The following is a 22322-nucleotide window of genomic DNA, read 5'->3' on the forward strand; positions in this document are numbered from 1 at the left end:
AGTGCTGTGTAAACTGAGGTTAGTTGGGGATGGGCCTTAGATAGCCTCTTCATCTGGCAGCATGCCCAGCAGGGCCTCATTCCTTCCCTCCTTGCCACTCCCAGCCCCTCTCCCCACCCCAGCCTTAAGCACTGAGGGTTGGGATTTGATAATAAACTGAAGAAGTGGTTCAATGTGGAACCCTGGAAGAAAAGTTATTTCATTTGTTTGTTATTCTAGTGGCAAGTCATTACTATAAGTAGCCTTAATATTATTAAAATTAAATGGAAATCTTCAAATTCTACTAAGTAACTTTAGAGCATATTTATATAAAAGAAATGGGTTCATTTTAGATGATAAGCAAAAAGAAAAAAATGCTCTAACCATTATGAATAATCTTACCACCCAATATTTTGTCTGCCTCTCTCTTCTTAAAAAACAAAATAAAATAGAGTTGAGGTCTCACTGTGTTGCTCAGGCTTGTCTTGAACTCCTGGACTCAAACAACCCTCCTGCCTCAACCTCCCAGAGTGCTTGGGATTACAGGTGTGAGCCACCAGCCAGGCCAATTTTGTCTGTATGACTATTAATATTCACTCAGTATGAAAGTTTAGCAAGGTGTGACAGTACTGTATATCATATATTTATAACACCCTCTTTTTATTTACTTTATCATCATATAAATGTATGTCTATATTAGTAACTGAAGAATATTTTATTAAATCATAAACTACCCTCTCCCACATTATGGGACATATAGGTGATTTCTAGTTTTTTTTTTTTTTTTAACTCCGTCACCCAGACTGGAGTGCAGCAGCGCTATCTCAGCTCACTGCAACCTCAGCCTCCTGAGTAGCTGGGATTACAGGCACCTGCCACCATGCCCAGCTAATTTTTTTGATTTTTAGTAGAGACAGGTTCACTGTTAGCCAGGGTGGTCTGGATCTCCTGACCTCGTGCTCCACCTGACTTGGCCTCCCAAAGTGTTGGGATTACAGGCGTGAGCCCCTGAGCTCAGCCCTGATTTCTAGCTTTTTAATATTAGAAATGGTGAAGCAATGAGTGTCTTTGTGGATTATTCTGATAGCAGACATTATGAAGACACTGTGCTGCTTAATCCTTGGACTGGACTAGACTACAATACTAGACTCGACACTACACTAGGTTAGGGGTGGACAGATTTGTTCTGTAAAGGGTTAGGTAGTAAATTTCTCAGGCTTTGTAGGCCAAACCCTCTCTTTCGCTGCTATTCAACTCTGCTGTTGTCATGTGAGAGTAGCCATAGATATTACATAAACAATGAGGGGAACTGTGTTCAAGTAAAACTTTATTTACAAAACCAGGCAGTAGGGGTGTATGTGTGTACACAGATTTAGTGCATGGGCTATAGTTTGCCAAACTCTTTTCTAGAGGCATTGTAGACCCACAGGCCAAGCATGTCTTACAGGTTTAATGAAGAGCTGGTATCTTATTACTTTTTCTTGAGGCTGATCATATACAGTAGAATAGAATTATCATTTATTGACAAGCTTAAGTTTTTGTTATGTGCCTTTACTATTTCAAAGAAAAACCTTGTATTTTGAGAGTCCCAGGATATAAAAATGGCAAAATGTTGAAACCTTTCCAAGTGAGAAGTTCTAAATATGTTTTGCTGTATACACTTTTATGTTCAAACAAACGGAACGAGAACATTCAGACCTTGGTCTCAGGTGTGTTCTGTCTGGAGGGAGAGGAGACAGAGACCCTTGACTAAAGCTTTTACTTCACATTCTGGAATAGAGGGGTGTCAGACTAGGGCTTCCTAATGCGCCGTTCATCATGCACAACACAGTTTTGAATTAAGTGCGTGTGTATTTAGGTATTTTCAAGTCATGTGCATCTCTTTCATGTGTAAGATCAACACGGGTTTGCAAAACCATGAGCAGGGCAGAGTAGCATCCCCTTTAAAGCCACTCTTGTTCTGAGCTCAGGTGTTATAGATGAAAAACAGCTCTAAATCCCGTTTGCACATTGATACCCTCTGTGGCTTAGGTAAGTCTTTTAGCCTGAGGTTTTTTTTTTCTTTTTTAAATCAGTAATCTGTTAACTGGCAGCAATCCATGGGAAAATGCACTTAATTTATTGTGAGTCACAGATTTTGAGGGTGAAAGATAGGATCCCAGGAGAAGACTGGTGGTCTAAGTAGAAAGATTAAAGGAATATTCGCTTCACAAAAGAATGCATCTGGAATTTTCAAATATCCAGGAAAGAAACCTCAACACCCCTGTTAATGCAGTCGTAGGAGTCGAGCATGGAAAAGTGATAGAACAACATCTTCAGTGCAGTCGCTTGGTTTTGTAAAAAGGGGATTAAGCCCTCTTCCTCTAAGACAGTGATTCTCAATAGGGGGAAGAGGACATTTTTGCCTCAAATTTGGCAATGTCTGGAGAGATTTTTGGTTGTCACACTGGGGTGGGGTGTGTGCTGTTGTGGTTTGTAGGTAGAGGCCAGGTATGCTGCTAAACCTCCCGCATTACATGGGAACAAAGGACTCTCCAGCCCCAAACGTCAGTAGTGCTGAGGTTGAGAAACCCTGGTCTAAGGCAATGATGTGAAAAGGGACCTTAGTTAATTTTTATAATGGGGTCTAAGTGAGAACATCCCTGTCCTCATTGTAATGCAACATTTTCCCTTCCCCAGGAATTGATTTGTAGGTTGAGAATTCAGGTTATTACCTCATTCACTTACAATAGGTTTGATCAAGAAAACAGTTTCCACCTGTTTACATTTGACATTCCTTGCTACCTTATATTATTGCCAGATGTTAATAATCGTTTAAAATTGCCCATTAAGGTGTCATCATAAGCCCAGGGCAGTGGCTCACACCTGTGATCTCAGCACTTTGGGAGCCTGATTGGGAGCCTGAGCTGGGAGTTTGAGACCAGTCTGGGAAACGTGGCAAGACTGTCTATAAAAAATTTAAAAAGTAGCCAGGCATGGAGGCATGTGCCTGTGGTCCCAGCTACTCAGGAGACTGAGGCGGGAGGGTCGCTTGAGTCAGGGAGGTTGAGGATGCAGTGAGCCTTGTTTGTGCCACTGCACTCCAGCCAGGGCAACAGAGTGAGACCATGTCTCAAAAAAACACAAAAACAAATGAAAAAGATGCCATCATAGTATTATTAGTTTTCAAGCACATTAAGAATGGTCTTCTAGCTGGGTGAAGTGGTTCACACCTGTAATCCCAGCACTTTGGGAGGCCAAGGTAAGCTAATTATGAGGTCAGGAGGTCAAGACCAGCCTGGCCAACATGGTGAAACCCTGTCTCTACTAAAAATACAAAAATTAGCTAGGCATGGTAGTGCACACCTGTCATCCCACCTACTCAGGAGACTGAGGCAGGAGAATTTGCTTGAACCCGGGGGGCAGAGGTTGCAGTGAGCCGAGATCGTGCCACTGCACTCCAGCCTGGGTGACAGAGCAAGACTTCATCTCAGAAACAAATAAATAAATAAAAAGGAATGGTCTTCTACACAGGCTCTGTCTCTGCAGCGTTGGTTTAGTCACTGCAGTAGTCAGGTGGTCTGGTGTGGGAAATTCAGAGCGTGGACCCCTCAGTATTCACAATAACAGTGTTTAGATAAAATTCAGGCTGGTTATTTTTCAGCTGCTTTATTGAGAGTGAAAAGAGGGTATAACCATATAATGAAATATTATTTAGCAATAAAGAGGAGTGAAGTACACTGATTCATGCTATGACACGTAGCATGAACATTTTATGCTGAGTAAAACCAGACACAATCATGAACATTTTATGCTGAGTAAAACCAGACACAATCATGTGATTCCATTTCTATGAAATGCCCTGAATAGGCAAATCTATAGACCCAGAAAGTAGATTCGTTGTTGCCACAGGTGAGAGGGGAGGGAATGGAGAGTAGTTTTAATGGATACAAAGATTCTTTGTGGGCGAAGATGTCCTTGAGTTAGATAGTTGTGATAGTTTTCTGCCCTTCCGGATGTATTAGAAACCTCTGAATTGTTCAGATTATGGTGAATTTTATGGTTTGTGAGTTTATGCTCAATTTTTTAAAATGAAAAAAAAAAAGATGAAAGAATGGAAGACATGCTCCTTGTTCTTTAGTTTCCCAGTCACTGCCATCCCATGGCTACCTGTTCATGGGGACACACAAGGTTTTCTGGTGGCTCCCGCCAGCGTGCCAGCGGTACCTGGTCCTGTTCCAGCTTTGCCTTGCCCTCTGGTGGGGTTTAGGAGTGGGGAACTCCCGGCCTGGCTCACTTTGGGCTGTGTAGACTCCAGAGCTTGATCTGGATTTTAGGTTTACATTTTTGCAGAGTACTTTGTTGTTTTAGTTTTCCAGAAGCTGCTTGGTGGAAAACTTTTGTTCTAGAGCTCTGCTTCGTTTTTCTTCTTCCTGCTCATTCAGTGGTTGATTCTTTAGCCTGGGGTAATTAGAATGTTAGCACCAGTTCTTGTAGGAATTATCTACGCAGTGAATTTACATGCAGGATGGAGAGGTGAAGTTTATCATAACAGGAGCCATGGATGAAAGAATAGAGGGAGGTCCTGGAGAAGATAGCAGAGGAGCAAGTAATAACTTCAGTCAGGCCTGGTGCAGTGGCTCATGCCTCCCGAAGTGCTGGGCCAACATGGCGAAACCCCATCTCTACTTAAAAAAAAAAATAAAATAAATAAATAAATTAGCCCAGGTGCCTGTAATCCCAGCTATTTGGGAGGCTGAGGCAGGAGAATTGCTTAAACCTGGGAGGTGGAGATTGCAGTGAGCCGAGATTGCACCTCTGCACTCCAGCCTGGGTAACAGAGTGAGACTCCATTTCAAAAATAAAATGTAAAAAATAATTTCAGTCAGTAGTCATTTAATTTAATAATTGACTAATGAGACGGGAGCAGATGCAAGAGTGGGGATGGGCTGGTATTAGACTGTGGGGGTTTAAAATGATGGGGGAGCCCTGCTCTGTGTAGAACTTACCATGTGCCAGCATGTGCTAAGTGACTGAAGATGTTACCCACTGAATTCTCAAAACAGCATTTTGAGGCAGGTGGTGGATGCTGTTTTCCAGATGAGGAAACCTGAAGTTGGGAGAGGTCAGGTAACCTTCGTATTTATAAAGCATTCACATGTACAGGTGCTTCGCCTCGGGACAACTTTAGATTTCTACCTCAACTCTCAGTCCCTAAAGATTCGATCTCTGTTCAGGCTGAGACTTTAAAAGGGAAACATTTCCAGCTGAGTGAAGACGATATCATGGATGAAGCCAAAAGACAAAGGTCGGAGTCTAAGCCGGGACCGTGGGGAACTGGAGGCCACAGACGTCCCCAGATAGATATCTGTGTGATGGCAGTGGAGAGAGCCGTAGTGTTTACCTTTGTATGGAACAGATTAGATAAGAGTTTGCTGGCTGAGCCGGGCGTGATGGCTCACGCCTGTAATCCCAGCACTTTGGTAGGCTGAGGCGGGCGGATCACCTGATATCGGGAGTTCGAGACCAGTCCAACCAACATGGAGAAACCCCATCTCTACTAAAAATACGAAATTAGCTGGGCATGCATGGCACATGCCTGTAATCCCAGCTACTCGGGAGACTGAGGCAAGAGAATCGCTTAAACCCGGGTGGTGGAGGTTGCGGTGAGCCAGGATCACACCATTGCACTCTAGCCTGGGCAACAAGAGCGAAACTCTGCCTCAAAAAAAAAAAAAAGAAAAAAAAAGTTTGCTGGCTGAACCAAGATTCCACCCTCAAAGAAAATAAGTGTGACAAATTAACCGTTGTATGTTATTTTATATAGGAAGCCGAAAACTGGAATATTAATGCTAAACATGGGAGGCCCTGAAACCCTCGGAGATGTTCACGACTTCCTTCTGAGACTCTTCTTGGACCGAGATCTCATGACGCTTCCTATTCAGAAGTGAGATACATACAAACACCGCGACGTTGCGATAACCTTGGCACTACATTGTACCTTACATGTATTTCTCAGTTCTGTAATTTCAAAACAGGAAATAGTTTTAATGCATATCTGGTAATGGTTAAAGCAGCAGCATTGTTTTCTATTGGATAGCAGAAAATTGCAGGGGAGAGAGTAAGTTAGTGAAGACTCTCCTTGAGCCCTTTGCTCCCCAGAGCCCTGGAAATTGCAGTTGTCTTGACATAGCCTAAGTACCTTTAAAGATTTTTAAAGATGTATTTGTACTTGGCACTTAATGGCTGATTAACACTCAGGGAAGCAATGATTATTATTCATTTTACTATAAATACGGATTGTTGCTGTCCTTTTCCTTTCATCCTTCTTTCCCTTCTTCCCTCTTTTTTCTTTTAAAATAGATTTTTGTAATGAAAAATTAATACATGCATGTGATAAAAAGTGCAAATAGTATAAAAGTAATTACAATAAAAGGCAAATGTCCCTTTCACCTTGCACTCCCAGTTACCCACATGGAGGTAAATGCTGTCACATCCAGAAATAGTCCATACATATCCAAGCATACACACACACACCCTCCTCCACTTTGTTACACAAATGTGAATGTACTTATATACTATATTTGACACTTTCCTTTTTCTTTTTTTAAAAAAAATGCTGTATCTTGTTTCATAACAGATTATATTGATATATAGATCTGGCTCATTTTTTGATTGCTATTTAGAATTGCATCGTATGGCTGTAACTTTGTTTAATCTGTGCTTCATGATAGATAGGTTGTTTGCAGTGTCACAGTGAACATTCTTGTGCATACATCTTTGCTCTTATATGCAAGTATATCTATAAGATTAATAGACCTTTTTTTTTTTAATTAAGAGGAATGTCTACTTCCTTGGTCTTATATCCTAGTTCTCGTTAGGTGTGGGATCAGAATGTGTTATGCTAGTAGCTAGCACACATCCAGGCTCTCTGCATCGGTGTTGTGTGTCCTGAATCTTCAGGCTGTGCTACTGAAACACCTTGTGGAGCAGAGCTGGGTTAATTCTCAGAGAGGGTCTAGATTTTGCTCCTTAATCTGCACTAAGAGAGCTGGCTATTGTTAGTGACCTCAAGCTTCTGTTTTAAAGGCTTAATCTTGTTAGACTCTCTAAAATTTTGCTTACTTTTTAAATTGAGTAGAAAACATTTCTCAGGTTGCTAAGGTGGAATAAAATTCACTTACCTGTATGTTAAATGATTTAGTAAGCTGGCACCATTCATCGCCAAACGCCGAACCCCCAAGATTCAAGAGCAGTACCGCAGGATTGGAGGCGGATCCCCCATCAAGATGTGGACTTCCAAGCAGGGAGAGGGCATGGTGAAGCTGCTGGATGAATTGTCCCCCAACACAGGTATGGTGTTTCTTCATTAACATGTAGCTAGATTAGTTCTTTCAAAGTAGTTATGACATTCAAAACAGCAGTAGATGCTAAATGCTTCATATGTACTGGCAACTTGATTGGTGATGTTTCTACATAATACATGGTCAATTAATTTAGGTCTCCAGGCATTATCCCTTGACCTTTAGCCTCTGCTATTACGTCTTACATTACAAATAAATAAAGCTAAGGATTTGGGACATTAGTTTCAAAAGGAAGTTTGAGATGTTTGTTAAGTTGAGCTAGAGTATAAGGCACAAGCAACATACCATGAATAAAAGATGCATATATCATTACGCTGGAAAGAAATCTTTGGAAAATGGATTGAGGCTGCTGCTATTGCTTTTTCTTTCTGGTTGGATAGCTAATTAGAACATTGAGAGTGGGATTAGCTAGCTCTCATGGAAGCCACAAGACACTAAGCAACTTGCAGTGATGCTTTCAGCTCTCAGAATACCACCATCGTAAGGTATTGAAGGTCCCTGTTGGATGTGGCACTGAGAAGAGGATTGTGCACATCTGAGAACCTCTATGCAGAATAATAGTGTGCAGAATGAACCACTATATGCATGGATGAAGTAAACATACCATATTAAACACATCAAAGACACACAGCTGATTGTAGGACACACTGTTTTTGTATAGTACTAAGACACAAAAGCACTACCAATTAATTTTAAGGCATCATCTATTAGCGACTGGACTGATAGGAGAAATGTTAAAACCGAAAAAAATGTACATCTCAGGACACATGAATTACATTTGTTGCAAATATATCTTAGAGCTTTGGGATCAGAATAGGTGTGTGACACTGGGGACTCTCAAGGAGAACGGCTTCATTAGGCAGGACCAAAAGGAGCCTTTTACTCTTTTCTGACCTCACTGAGCAAGCGTCCACTCCAGCTGCTCTCAGAATCCACTGGTGCCCACGGCACAAAGTAACAAAGGGCACTGGCCCCTTCGCAGATCACCTCACTTGGAAGTTTGTTCAATTGTGCTTCTGCGCATCTGGCTTGCTTCCTGCTTTCAGCTAGGGCTCAAGGGCATTTCTGACGTGGTTCCTCTGCACGTGCCGCAGCGCATCTTTTAAAATGTCAGCCCTCCACTCACACCTACCCGATAGAGGACAAACACCAGTCATTAACAGTTTATCATGATCAAAAGCTTTTTGTGGGCCTGGCTGAGTGGTTCACACCTGTAATCCCAGCACTTTGGGAGGCCAAGGTTGGTGGATTGCTTGAGCCCAGGAGTGCGAGACCAGCCTGAGCAGCATGGTGAAACTCTGTCTACACATACAAACAAAACAAAACAAAACAAAAACCAAAAATTAGTCAGGCATGGTGACACATGCCTGTAGGCCCAGCTGTTTGTGAGGCTGAGGTGAGAGGATCGCTTGAGCGAGGGAGGTTGAGGCTGCAGTGAGCCATGATCACGCCACTGCACTCCAGCCTGGGCAACAGAGTGAGACCCTGTCTCAAAAAAAAAAAAAAGGATTTATTGTGAACCAGATTTGCAATTGCTATGCTGTCTTCAGCGGGAAGAAGAGGCAGAAAGGTTCCCATTTTTCCTGTTTTTGTGTTGCTGTAGTACCCATCATTATAAAGAGCCCTAGTGAGCATGGGGGTGGAGTGCACCCCAGCTCTTTGGGAGGCTGAGGCAGAAGGATTGCTTGAGCCCAGGAGTTAGAGCCCTAGCAGAGTTGTCAGACTTGAAAAAGGAAAACAGACAGAAGGGCATCCTTCCCGCCACCTCCTGTCTCTGCGGCGAGGCTGCTGGGGTGCCTCTCCATCTCCTCATTCCTCCTCCCTTCTGATCCTTTCTTTCTATACAGTTGTACAATTCCCTTTTAAACTATGTTTGTTCATTTATTTCTATTAAGAAAAATTCTCTTTAGGCCAGAAAATGTGATGATTGCCAGCAGATAAACATGTTTCATGCTGTCATTTTTTAGGGAAGTGGTTGTCGTTTGGTAGCCAGTGTGGACCTTTGGAGACTTGCACTGGTTTTCATAGAATTGACCAGTTAACTAAGACAGTGAGTTATGTCAGGAAATGGTTTCAGGTAGTTACATTGCATTGCAGAAATGTAGAGAATAGATAACGGAAGTAGATGAGAAGTGTAATTATCTGATGGAAAGGCTGAATCTCAAACATGCTTTACAAATTATAGTTTAACGGGTTAGCTTGTAACTGCTTTGGTGAAGCTGTAAGTAAGGGCTACTCATGAAATAATTCTCTTCTTTACCGGATGCAGTGTGGTAGGAGTGTGGGCTCTTTTCTCTGAAGATGTTGGCTTTCCCCCTCTGGTTCAGGCAGTTTACTTATTTCACTAAGCCTCAGCTCAAAAATGGGGATGATAATAGAATCCAACTCCTAGATCCTTGTGGAAATTAAATAACATAATCCTGAAAGGCATTAACATGGCAAAAATGCAATATACGTGAGCCTTTTCATTGTTGGCACAGGTTCATGATTTGATACAAATTAAGAAGCGTTTGCTGTGTATTTCAAAGCTTTCTCTCAAAAAATCATGTACATATCGGACATTTGAACTGTTGTACATGCTAAATTAATGAAGTTTTGCTGTTTAAAAATCTAGTTTTTCTGTCTTTTCATAGTTTTTGTGGAAGACTCTTCATTGGACGGCTGCTCTGAGGGTACCTAGGCTAGGCCAGTGAATGATGTGTTTTGGGCTCACTCTGGCCAGATGTGCCCATGAGATGTGGTGCTGGTTAATGTCAGAGAGGCTCCTTCCCATGCCTGCATCCTGCCAGGAGCAGCCAGCACCGTGTGAAACCCACCCTGATGGACAGGGGTCCTTCATGAACACTGTTTGTTGGTTCCTCAGGATATACCTAGTTAGGGATATTGCCTTTTTTTTTTTTTTTACAATATGTGTTTACAAGCTGTCTTTTTTTTTTTTTTTTTTTTTTTTAAAGAGAAAGAGAGAGAGAGAATAGGGAGGAGGAAAAAGGAAGAGAAAGAGAGAGAGAGAATGGGGAGGAGGAAAAAGGAAAAGAAAGAGGGAGAGAGAATGGGAGTATTGCTTTCTTGCCCAGGCTAGAATGCAATTTAGTAATGGGTATTGAAAACCTCTTGTATACTGATAATTATACTTAATGATGTAGTCAGGAAGGAATAAGGGAAGAAGATAACAAACAAACAGCCAACCAATATTTCATTTAAACCTATGAAATGCTATGCGATTACTGAGGAGTGATTTACTTCCAATTATATAGTCACTTTTGGAATAGGTGTGAGGTGGTAATGTATGTTTTGTGTATTTGAAGTGGAGAGTTCTATAAATGTTTATTAAGTTTACTTGTTCTGGGTCTGAGTTCAAGTCCTGAATATCCTTGTTAATTTTCTATCTTGTTGATCTATAGAATCGTTAGCTATTCTTGTTACATTGATCCTTTTACCATTATGTAATGTCCTTCTTTGCCTCTTTTGATCTTTGTTGCTTTAAAGTCTACTTTATCAGAGGCGAGAATTGCATCTCCTGCTTTTTGTTTATTTGTTTATTTGTACTCTCTGGTTGGTAAATCTTCCTCCTTCTCTCTGAGTCTTTGTGTATTGTTGCATGTAAGATGGGTCTGGATGCAGCATACCGATGGGTTTTGGCTTTTTATCCAATTGCAATATATATAAGTTTAATACTGGCGTTTGATGCTAGCTGGCTGTTTTGCCCATTAGTTGATGTAAATTTTTCATTGTATTAATGTTCTTTGCTTTTTGATATGTTTTTGGAAAGGCTGATATTGGTTGTTCCTTTATATGTATAGTGCTTCTTTCAGAAGCTCTTGTAAAGCAGGCCTGGTGGTGGTGAACTCTCTAAGTACTTGTTTGTTCGCAAAAGATTTAATTTTTCCTTCGCTCATAAAGCTTAGTTTGGCTGGATAGGAAATTCTGGGTTGAAAGTTCTTTTCTTTAAGGATGTTAAATATTGGTCCCCACTCTTTTCTGGCTTGTAGGGTTTCTGCTGAGAGATCTGCTGTAAGTCTGATAGATTTCCCTTTGTGGGTAACCTGACCTTTCTCTCTGGCTGCGCTTAGTATTTTCTCCTTCATTTCAACCCTAATAAATCTGGCAATTATGCGTCTTGGGGTTGGTCTTCTTGAAGAATATCTTTGTGGTGTTCTCTGTATTACCTGGAGTTGAATATTACCTTGCCTTGCTAGGTTGGGAAAGTTTTCCTGAATGATATCCTGAAGAGTATTTTCCAACTTGGATTCATTCTCTTCATCATATTCAGGTACACCTATCAAACGTAGATTAGGTCTTTTCACATAGTCCCATATTTCCTGGAGACTTTGCTCATTCCTTTTTATCCTTTTTTCTCCAATCTTGTCTTCTCGTTTCATTTCACTGAGCTGGTCCTCGACTTCTGATATCCTTTCTTCTGCTTGATCAATTCGACTGTTTAAGCTTGTGCATGCTTCGCGAAGTTCTTGTATTGTGCTTTTCAGCTCCATCAATTCACTTATATTCCTCTCTAAATTGTCCATTCTCGTTAGCATTTCGTCAAACCTTTTTTTAAGGTTCTTAGTTTCTTTGCATTGGGTTAGAACAAGTTCTTTTAATTCACAGAAATTTCTCATCACCCATATTTTGAAACCTGCTTCTGTTATTGGAACACACTCGTTCTCCATTAAGCCTTGTTCCGTTACTGATGAGGAATTGCGATCCCCTGTAGAGGGAGAGGAATTCTGATTTTGAGTATTCTCTGCCTTTTTAGGCTGCTTTCTTCCCTTGATTATATTTTTATCCATCTGTCGTCTTTGTAATTACCGACTTTCTAACTAGGTCTCTGAGCGGACGTCCAACTTTTTGATTCCCAGCGCCGAAATCTGAGCAATCCACTGCGCCGGCCAAGACAGCGGTGTTAAGGTTGATGGTGCCTTTCTGCCCAGGAATCTCTGGACTCTGCACCAAGAACTGCTGCTTTAAGGCGCCAGCAAAACCGCTGCGCTGGCCACAAGAGTCGCTCTGGCGACCCGTGGAGCTCCTCCGCTGGGAATCTCCTGGTCTGTGAACTACAAATATTTGTCTGAAAGTGTGGCGTCCTCTCGTTCTCTGCGCTTTCACTGGGAGCTACGTGCCCGAGCTGCTAGTGTTCAGCCATCTTGGATCTCTCCTCACAAGCTGTCTTTAGAAAACATCTAGAAAACGTTATCAGTTATTTCCAGTGTATTTTACTCTGTCTCACTTTAAAATGTGGCCGCCTGCCCTGTCTTTATCTGCCACAGCAGCCTGTCTACCTCTTAGTATGCACGATTTGAGGAACTCCCAGACCCCAGGCATTTAGACTATAACCTGCAGATACTGGACAGGTGAAGAGAAAACGTGAGGAGCTGGTTGACCTGCAGCACTGGGGATGGCATTCTGATCATTGTATTGTTTCAAAGCAGACTTGAAAGCAGTTTCCCCTTGCTTGCTAAACCTGAGTTCAGATCACCAGGAGTTGCTTCAGTGGATTTGACAGTATGGTAATAGTTGGCAGTTTTTAGCATGAAGCCATAATCTTTGAGCAATTAGTCATTTGGAGTTTGCTTATGGGATCACACCTCTGATATGTGTTAATTGCTAGTGACCATTTTATGCAAGACAGCATGAAATTGGTGGCCTGAAAACAGACAGAGAGCTACAAATGATTCAGTTTTAATTCCTTCCTCCTTTTTGCCGTCCCCAACCAGAGAATACTGAGTCTGACCAGCTTTTCCACACACACATGCCTCTCTCACCTAACGGCATTCTGCTTCTTCCTTGGGAGTGTGTTCCATTGGCTTGTAGTTCTCTGGGTCAAGTTAGGAGGAATGTCATCCTTGTATGTATATATGTATAAATTAGATAAACTCCCATCTTTTCCTTCACTTTAACTTAGATGTTTCTTGGGGCGATTTGTGTCGCATTCGTAGTTGCAGCCCCTTCCAATGCTTTGGACGGTAACGTTATCATGGTTTTAGTACTACCTGACATTCATGTACTGATTCTCACTGTCACCTCTGAGTGTAAGTTATATGTAATCCTATGAAAAGGCAAGGAACCAAGACTAAGTAAGTTTAGGAAACTTGTAGTTTTATGACTTTATACATGCGTAAGCAATTAGGTGGTGTGAATGTTTTTGAAATACAGGAAAGGGAGATGCAGGAGGAAGAAGAATATAGAGGAGCATGTTGGTGAAAGGACAGGGAAGGGACAGGGAAAGAGCATGAGGATATGTAGCAGGTGTGGGCCGTTTAGACATCAAGAACAGCGGCTTTAAATCCCATGTGGTACCTCCAAATTAAGCATTGTTTTATATGTGTGATGAGGAGAATCATTTTAATCATTTGTCATCAATGAATTTCTTTTTACATATCCAAGAGCTCTTTCATTTTTTTTTGTATAAACAAGGTGGCCTGGGGATTTGGGGAACTGGGTAATAGGAGCAGGGTAGGGGGACCTGGGAGGAGCGAGAAGCATAGAGTGGGGGATCCAGGCTCTAATTCCAGCTTGACCACCTGCAAGGTATGACTTTGGGCAGTTCAGTTAACCTTCAGAGTCTCTGTTTCCTTATCTGAAAAACAAGGTTTAAATGATTAAAAAAATAACACACAGTGTCTACCATGGTGTCTGGTATGCAAGAGGAAGTCCTATTTTAGAATAAGTGTTGTTTTTTCCTCCTTTCTCTTGAGGCTCTCTCATGCCAGCCAAAAACAGAGAATTAGGAACAGAAGTTTGAGTTTTAAAAACCACTGTGCTGTAAAGGTGTGTGGGTGGGGTGGTGGTCCCAGAAAATCCTGATTAAAAGTCCACATACCAGCTGAAGAGTGGATAAGATCCAAGGAATATGCTAAACTTGCCTTCACCGTCAATGCCATAGGAAATTACATTAGCTGTTCTTTGTTCTGGGCATTGCATTATGTTTGGTGACTCTGAGGAATCTATAGAAAGATTAATACTTTCTCCTTTCCACATGTGCCTCCTAATAGCCCCTCACAAATACTATATTGGATTTCGGTACGTCCATCCTTTAACAGAAGAAGCAATTGAAGAGATGGAGAGAGATGGCCTAGAAAGGGCTATTGCTTTCACGCAGTATCCACAGTACAGCTGCTCCACCACAGGTAAGGCATCTCTCTCTCACAGGACAGGTAGATGCGGTGCCGGCAAAAGTAACGAGGAGTCTAAGTACTGAAGGAGAAGGATGAATCATTTGCAATTTGAATGGCAAATCCAGCCTGTCTTCTTTAAGCATGAGAGTTTAGGTCAGTCCATTTGAAATCTCATGGTCCATCTGTCCCTTGAATTATTGGCCACTTGGCTGGGAATTACAAATGGTGGGTGGTAGGCAGTGGCTGGTAAGTGCTCAGTGCTTTAATGCTATTGTGTAATGGATCAGTAAATGAATCTTAAGGCACTTTCTAGGTTCATGTGATAAACCTTCTTTTTATGGCTACCCAGATTTTCTTTCTTTCTTTGTCTCAAAAAAAAAAAAGAGTTTCGCTCTTGTTGCCCAGGCGGGAGTGCAATGGTACAATCTCGCCTCACTACAGCCTCCGCCTCCCAAGTTCAAGAGATAGTTCCGCCTCAGCCTCTCGAGTAGCTGGGATTACAGGCATGTGCCACCACGCCTGGCTAATTTTGTATTTTTTAGTAGAGACGGGGTTTCTCTTTGTTGGTCAGGCTGGTCTTGAACTCCCGACCTCAGGTAATCCAACCACCTTGGCCTCCCAAAGTGCTGGGCTTATAGGCATGAGCCACTGCACCTGGCTACAGATCTTCTTATTGATGTAGCAAAGATTGTAACTGTTCCCATTTTGAAAGCAAAGAGGCCCACACAACATGGGAAATACTGGTATTTTGTTGTTGCTGTTGTGCTGATATATTGGTTGGTTGCTGGTAAAACTAAAGCCCAGTTTGGGGTTTCCTTTGCAAAATTCTCTGTGTTCCTGATTTTGGAAAATGTTACTGCTTGTTGTTTTCTGTATATTTAACTGGAGCTGAAGAATAATCTGTGTTTGGCAATCTCTGTATCATTCATTGTAGGCAAAGCTGCTACTGTCACCCACAGATACATTTGTTTGCATTCATTGCAAGGATTGAAGTCAGCACATTCTTAGTCCCAAATTGCTTTTGGATATTAATGTTTATCATTTTCTGTAACCATAAGGAGAATCAAAAGACTATTGGAAGAAAAAGTCAAAGCTTGTTATGTGCCTTAAATATTTGTTCAGAGAACCCGTTTAAATGCCTGAGTTCTCATATACCCTCAAGAGTTTGAATTATCATCTTTTCTTTCTTTTTTTTTTTTTTTCTGAGACAGAGTCTCACTCTGTCATTGCAACCTCTGTCTTCCAGTTTCAAGCAATTCTCCTGCCTCAGCCTCCCGAGTAGCTGGGATTACAGGCACGCGTCACCATGCTTGACTAATTTTTGTATTTTTGGTAGAGATAGGGTTTTACCATGTTGGCCAGGTTCATCTCAAACTCCTGGCCACAAGTGATCTACCTTCCTCAGCCTCCTAAAGTGCTGGGATTACAGGCGTTCCACTTAAATTATTATTTATTTTTGAAATGTGCTACTACAAAAAGTTGGGTTGTTTATTGAATGTTTCCAAGCAACCTGAAAGCACTAATGTAGCTTCTAGATGCCCCCTTGCACATATGAAAATGATATCCACCTGTGAAGTGTGGTTTATAATGTGAACATGGTGGTGACTACTTTTTGATTTCTGGAGAGATTGTTTCTGAACCTTGAATGGAGTCCATTTGAATTCTTCTGATTCACTGTATTCTACTCACCAAAATGGAACCTGTCTGTACTTTTGGAAGTTGAGTCTTAATCTGAGGGTATATTTGATTTAAAATATGCTCTCTCCTGACTAACATTTTAAATTGGAAACCTAACTAATAGTTCTTATAGTTAGAGAGCCCAGTGGATTGGTGATGGAAAGCATGGAGAGGTGGAGGTTGTGGTGAGCTGAGATCACGCCATTGCACTCCAGCCTGGGCAACAAGAGCAAAACTTCATCTCAAAACCAACCAACCTAACAAAAAATACTTATAAAGCTTTTATTGTAACATAGAAAATATTTATCTCAGAATAGTTAGTAAAAATGCTCAAAATACTCAGCATGCAGAATTGCATATGTATTAAAAATTACAACTTTGTAAAACAAAATAGCTATAAAGAAAAAAAGAACTCTATTAGAGTAAAACAATGACTGTGATCAGCTTGCTGGGAAAATGCTCAGTTTCTTTTTTCTTTTCTTCCCCATCCCATAGATTTTCTGTGATGGGGTTGATAATCTTTGTAACTGTGAAAAAAAAACATACTTACTTTTTTTTTTTTTTTGAGACAGGGTTTTGCTGTTGTTGCCCAGGCTGGAGTGCAATGGTGCAATCTTGGCTCACTACAATCTCCGCCTCCTGGGTTTAAGTGATTCTCCTGCCTCAGCCTCCAGAGTAGCTGGAATTACAGACATACACCACCATGCTCTGCTAATTGTGTATTTTTTTAGTAGAGACAGACAGGGGTTTCTCCATGTTGGTCAAGCTGGTTTCAAACTCCCGACCTCAGGTGATCGGCCCACCTCGGCCTCCCAAAGTGCTGGGATTACAGGGATGAGCCACCACACCCAGCCAACATACTTTCAATTGTAAGACTTGTCCCTGTAAATATGATTGCTTATATTTCATAACTCTACAGCCATCTTGTTTTTCACTAGAACTGACATCAATAATCTTTGAAAGTCCATTGAAATTGATTGCTTTTTAGTGATCTTCATTTTCAGGGTAGTTAAATCTATATGCATTTTAGAGTATTGAAATAATTGTAATTAGACTGATTCAGTATAGAAGCAGTTACTGCTTTGAACTTATATATACTACCTTTACGAGTCTGTTTTTTATTTTCACCATAATCAAAATGCATCTACTGAGTGGCCTCTGTATATTTCAGGCAGCAGCTTAAATGCCATTTACAGATACTATAATCAAGTGGGACGGAAGCCCATGATGAAGTGGAGCACTATTGACAGGTGGCCCACACATCGCCTTCTCATTCAGGTAAGCCAGTGACTGCCAGCCGCCCGTCACCCTGTTGTCTAGTGTGAATCAGCTCCTTGTCCCTTCTGGGTTTATGGACGTCCTTCTGAGCCTTACTGTTCTCTTGCTTAAATTGTGTGTTAAGGATTAAATAAAAGTATTACACTCTTGATTTATTATGAAAAGAGAAAATGAATTTAAAGATTAAAATGATTAGACTCTTCTTTCTTCACATTAATGCTATTAGTCCCAAACCATCACAAAATGATATTTTGAGTTTTGAGTTTCCCATGACCAGAAGATCATTAAAGATTGTGCATGGTGTTTCAGCTAACTCACATTTAGAGATTGAATGACTAACCAACGAATTAAATTTTCTATTTTCTAAATCTTTTAAAATGTCAAAAGATTTAAAAAAATGTAAAAGTAACATAGCTACATGTTCTGAGACATGAAAATGAATTAAATGTTTCAATTGAGAAAGTTTCACATATTAAAAGAAATTTCATATTTCTTCTATACAGTTTACATTTATAATATTTTTATTAACAGATGCTTGATTTTAGGAGAATAAATCAAGATTACATTTCTAAAATTAGTAGCTTTGAACTTATGTTACCATTATTCTTTTCTGCCTGTCAAATATGAGAGGGCAATTGGTAAAATATTGCCCTAAATTATGCAAATATAATTTTGTTCTGCTAGTAGAAGTTTCTGTTTTTGAGTTATTTTAGGTAGGGGTAATATTAAGTCATTTAGATTTTATCCATTTTACTTTTCACTCCTTGAAGGTTTTCTGACTCCTGGCAAAAAACCCTACTCACAACTTCTAAAGTCTGGTGTCACTGAAATCTGTGACCACTAGATGGTGCTAGATATCATTGAAATCAGGCCAGCTCGCCCCAGAGCAGTGTTCCATAGGCATATAAAGGGTTAACACTTGGGTTGAAATCTAATTTTAAGTAAAAAGTGAAAAGAAGGCTTACCCTTAGGGGTGGGTGTAGTTGTGGTCTCTGTGTGCACCACTGACGGCTGTATTGCTGGGTCCAGCCGGTACTGCCTGAAGCACCAGCAGCCCGGGTTTTGCTCTGGGAGGCCTGTGATTGGAAAGGAGGGGTGTTTCAGGTCAGCACTGACATGTGGTAGCAGGGAATGGAGGGATCTGCACAGCATCTGCCTGCCCTGAACGAGTGAGTAATTAGATTTGCATTAAAATTCAGCCCTTTGAAAAGGGGGGAAGCAGGACGATGGAAAGGTCTCTTAACTGAGGAAGTCTCTGTTCATAAAATGAAAGGGAATTTTAGAGGCATTTATCTGCCCTTCTAGATGGTGTGATTGAAGGCTCTGAGAGGCTCGGTGCCTCTTTCATTCTGCAGAGGGGTTGCGTGTAGAAAATACTGCAGATGGGTTTTAGGTGATTTAAATAGCACTTCTCCTTGCCCATGGCGCCTCAGTTTTGAGGATGGCTTAGAGGCTGTTGCGAGCCATATGATTTGTGTTTTTACTTGCAGTTTTGCAAGCCAAGAAACTAAACACTAAGCTTTGGATATGATGTGACATTTTTGGAAACCAGAAAACAAAACCCTAAACTAAAACTAAAAATATAGTTAAAAACCACAAATTCCATTTTGAATTCACATTTCTACTTGGCATAGGTAGTAATTACTCCAAATAGTCGTTTTATTACTGTTTTCTCTAATATTGGTATTTATCTAGCTGTTGGAGTAATTGGAGCAAATATATGTTCTAGGCTCCTGTCTAAACCTTGCAGTGGGCCTCCTTATCTAGGCTGAGGTCCAAAAATAATCCTTTCTGAGCATCCTTAGTTTCCAAACACTGCAAAGACCAGAAAATACTGGTTTTGTTTGTGTCTAATCCTGTCACATTTACTGAGAATTTACATTATAAATTCTGAAAAAGGAACTTACCTTTAGGTTCCATTTTATGCCTTAGGACATTTATTTACCAAATTTTGAGAGTTCTGGAAAGATTAATCATATCTTAATATTTATCAGGAAATAGTTTGCTTATCCTATTGTTTTCACTGACACTGATATATCAAACTACCAACAAGTGCAGATTTACATGTTTCTGATAAATTGACCTTTATAATTTTTAAAAAGTTATAATGGACAGTTTGGAAATAATTTTAGAGATGCAGAAAAGTTACAAGATTAAAAACAGTATAAGGAACTCTCATCTACTCTTTTACCTATATTCATGTATTATTATTATTTCGAGACAGGGTTTCACTCCGTTGTCCAGGTTGGAGTGCAGTGGCATGTTCATAGCTCACTACAGCCTTGACCTCCTGGGCTCAAGTGATCCTCCTGCCTCAGCCTCCTCAGATGCCACAGGCATGTGCCATCATGCCCTGCTAATTTTTAAAAATGTTGTGGAGATTAGGTCTTTCCATGTTGCCCAGGCTGGTCTTGAACTTCTGGGCTCAAGCAGTCCTCTCACCTTGGCTCCCAAAAAGTGCTGGGATTACTGGTGTGAGCCACTGCGTCTGGCCTATTGACATGTTATTAACATGTATATCCCACTTGGTTTATCATTTACATACTCTATGTGTGTGTGTATATGTGTGTGTCTCTGTGTTTGTATATACATGCCTTTTTTTCTGACCCATTTGGGAATAAGTTATGCATATATCACCATCATCTACACCTAAACACTTAGGTGTGTGTTTCCTAAAATCAGGAATATTCTCTTACATAACCACAATACAACATTCAAACTCAGTAAATTTAACATCAATACATAAACTTTTACTTAATTTACATTCATATTCTGATTTTGTCAGTTGACCCATTTCTGTCTTTGTAGCATTTTTTATAAGCTAAATGACAGAGAATGATTAAAGTATAAGATGAAAGAAAGCCCCTTCAGCTCTGGTATTTCAGCACTTATCGACGTGAATCAGAAAGTGCTAGCTAGACGAAGGGAACTCCCTGGTCTGGTGGACAGAGGTTTGGAGCGGGAGGCAGGAACCATGTTCTCTCCCAAGTTCCCCAGATGGGACTGAATGGGCCCCTGAGTTTACCACATCTTTCCCCGCTCTGTGAATTTAATGGGTGTGTATCACCTGTCATCTGTTACTGTGAAGGTTTTTATAAAAATGGACTTGATGGGGATACAAGGCTCAGAAGAAAACGTTGTAAAAATAGAACAGTATTTTCTTATTTCCCTACTATTTCTGACTAATGTATTTAATGTGGTATGCCTGAAAGCCAAACCAAGGAGGCTTTAGAAAGACCCTGTAAGCTGTTTTCCTGCTAACGGAGCAAATGAGACGTCTTAAAACAACTTCTCCTTCCCATCTGTGTTTCCTTTCCATCTGGAAGTGTGCCCTGTCCTTCCCGAGGGGAAGCACATCCATGGCGCACATTTGCAGTGAGCCATTAGTGAGCTTTAGAAGTTTCCCAGCAAATTCCCCAGGCCCCTGAAACCGTTATGATCCATTTTGATAATAAACCAATGCTGAGAGACTGGACTGTTTGCAATTTTTTAAAAAAGAGAGGTCTGATTTTTGAGGGTTGCTCTGAGATTTTTGGTGTAGCCTTCATTTAAAAAATATTTCCTTTTTCCTTCCATTTCTCTCTTCCCTTCCTCTTTATCCTCCTTTCTTGTGATTCTCGCAGTGCTTTGCAGACCACATTCTAAAGGAACTGGACCATTTTCCACTTGAGAAGAGAAGCGAGGTGGTCATTCTGTTTTCTGCTCACTCACTGCCAATGTCCGTGAGTAAGAACGTTTTGTTGTATGACCTGGTGATAGAGGATTGGGTGATTTCATTTTCTAAATGTGTAAAATGAATCTAGCTTCCATTATGTCCTAAGCCCAGTGCAGGAATGAATTCTCAAATCTCAGACGTGCTGCTAATTTTTTTTTTTCCTGATACTTGACTTGCTGCTAGTTTAACTAGCCTCATTTCTTCAAATCTCATAAAAATGAATTCAAATTTTAATGTTTTAAATAGATCTTTTCCTTTTTTTTTGAGACAGAGTCTTGCTCTGTCACCCAGGCTGGAGTACAATGTCATGATCTCAGCTCACTGCAACCTCTGCCTCCTGGGTTCAAGCAATTCTCCTGCCTCAACCTCTGAAGTAGCTGGAATTATAGGCACCCACCACCATGCCTAGCTAATTTTTTGCATTTTTAGTAGAAACCGGGTTTCACCATGTTGGCCAGAGTGGTCTCAAACTCCTGACCTCAGGTGATCCGACAGCCTTGGCCTGCCAGGGTGCTGGGATTACAGGTATGAGCCACCACGCCTGGCTCCTCTTTTCTTTAAAATGATAATGTGAAGATATATTCAAATGTAAGACTTTCTAATAAGTGGAACAGTTAAGAGAAGGTTACTTTTGCCTGTCCTGTTGTCAGAGCTCAGCGTGATGTTGCTGTGTGTTGAGTGGGAGGGTCTCCATTCAGATGAAGCCTCTCAATCCCATGCTTTTGTCTTCAGGTTTGGTAGGGGCTTTTGGATTCCAGGCAGCCACTGCAGTTTGCTAAGACCCAGGACCACATTTTTTGCAAGTGAATACAGAGGATCAAGTTGGGATCTGGCTGCTCTTTAGTTCATCATATTACACTAGGCTGCTCATCCAGATGCTACAGTCTGTGCCATAGCTGTCTCATTGTTGGAAACAAGAATGATCAAGCTAGTGTGCTATATGATAATACAGAAGTGCTTGGAATAAGTAACCAGTTTCATCTGCTCAGAACTAGGATTGTGTCCTAAAAACAATGCTTTCCAAGCTGGAGAGGGGAGAATTATATCTTCATAGGTGTGATTGAAGTTTTAACAACATCGGGAATGGAGCCTACCTGTGTCTGGGGCCATGCTTGTAACTGGGCCTTACCGCCCCCTGGTGGCCATCAGGGACAAGCCCTTGTAGATTTTCCACTCCTCATCTCTCCTGGGCCTCGTGTGGGTGGTAGGAGGCTCTGG

At 41.0% G+C, this 22322-nt stretch overlaps 1 protein-coding gene across 2 annotated transcripts in view; it reads left to right on the forward strand.

The window, feature by feature from the left end:
- Nucleotides 1-22322, forward strand: part of FECH (ferrochelatase) — a 39671-nt gene that overhangs the window by 8335 nt on the left and 9014 nt on the right. For both annotated transcript variants that reach the window (XM_064379104.1, XM_064379105.1), the window contains exons 3-7: nucleotides 5786-5905; nucleotides 7163-7311; nucleotides 14312-14446; nucleotides 17283-17389; nucleotides 21013-21111. In XM_064379104.1, coding sequence (XP_064235174.1) covers nucleotides 5786-5905; nucleotides 7163-7311; nucleotides 14312-14446; nucleotides 17283-17389; nucleotides 21013-21111 — 610 coding nt within the window. The remainder of the gene's footprint in view (nucleotides 1-5785; nucleotides 5906-7162; nucleotides 7312-14311; nucleotides 14447-17282; nucleotides 17390-21012; nucleotides 21112-22322) is intronic.

This window comes from Aotus nancymaae, unplaced genomic scaffold (genome assembly GCF_030222135.1).
Source record: "Aotus nancymaae isolate 86718 unplaced genomic scaffold, 86718_ANA_hifiasm-v0.15.2.pri h1tg000020l, whole genome shotgun sequence".
Classification (NCBI taxonomy): Eukaryota; Metazoa; Chordata; class Mammalia; order Primates; family Aotidae; genus Aotus; species Aotus nancymaae.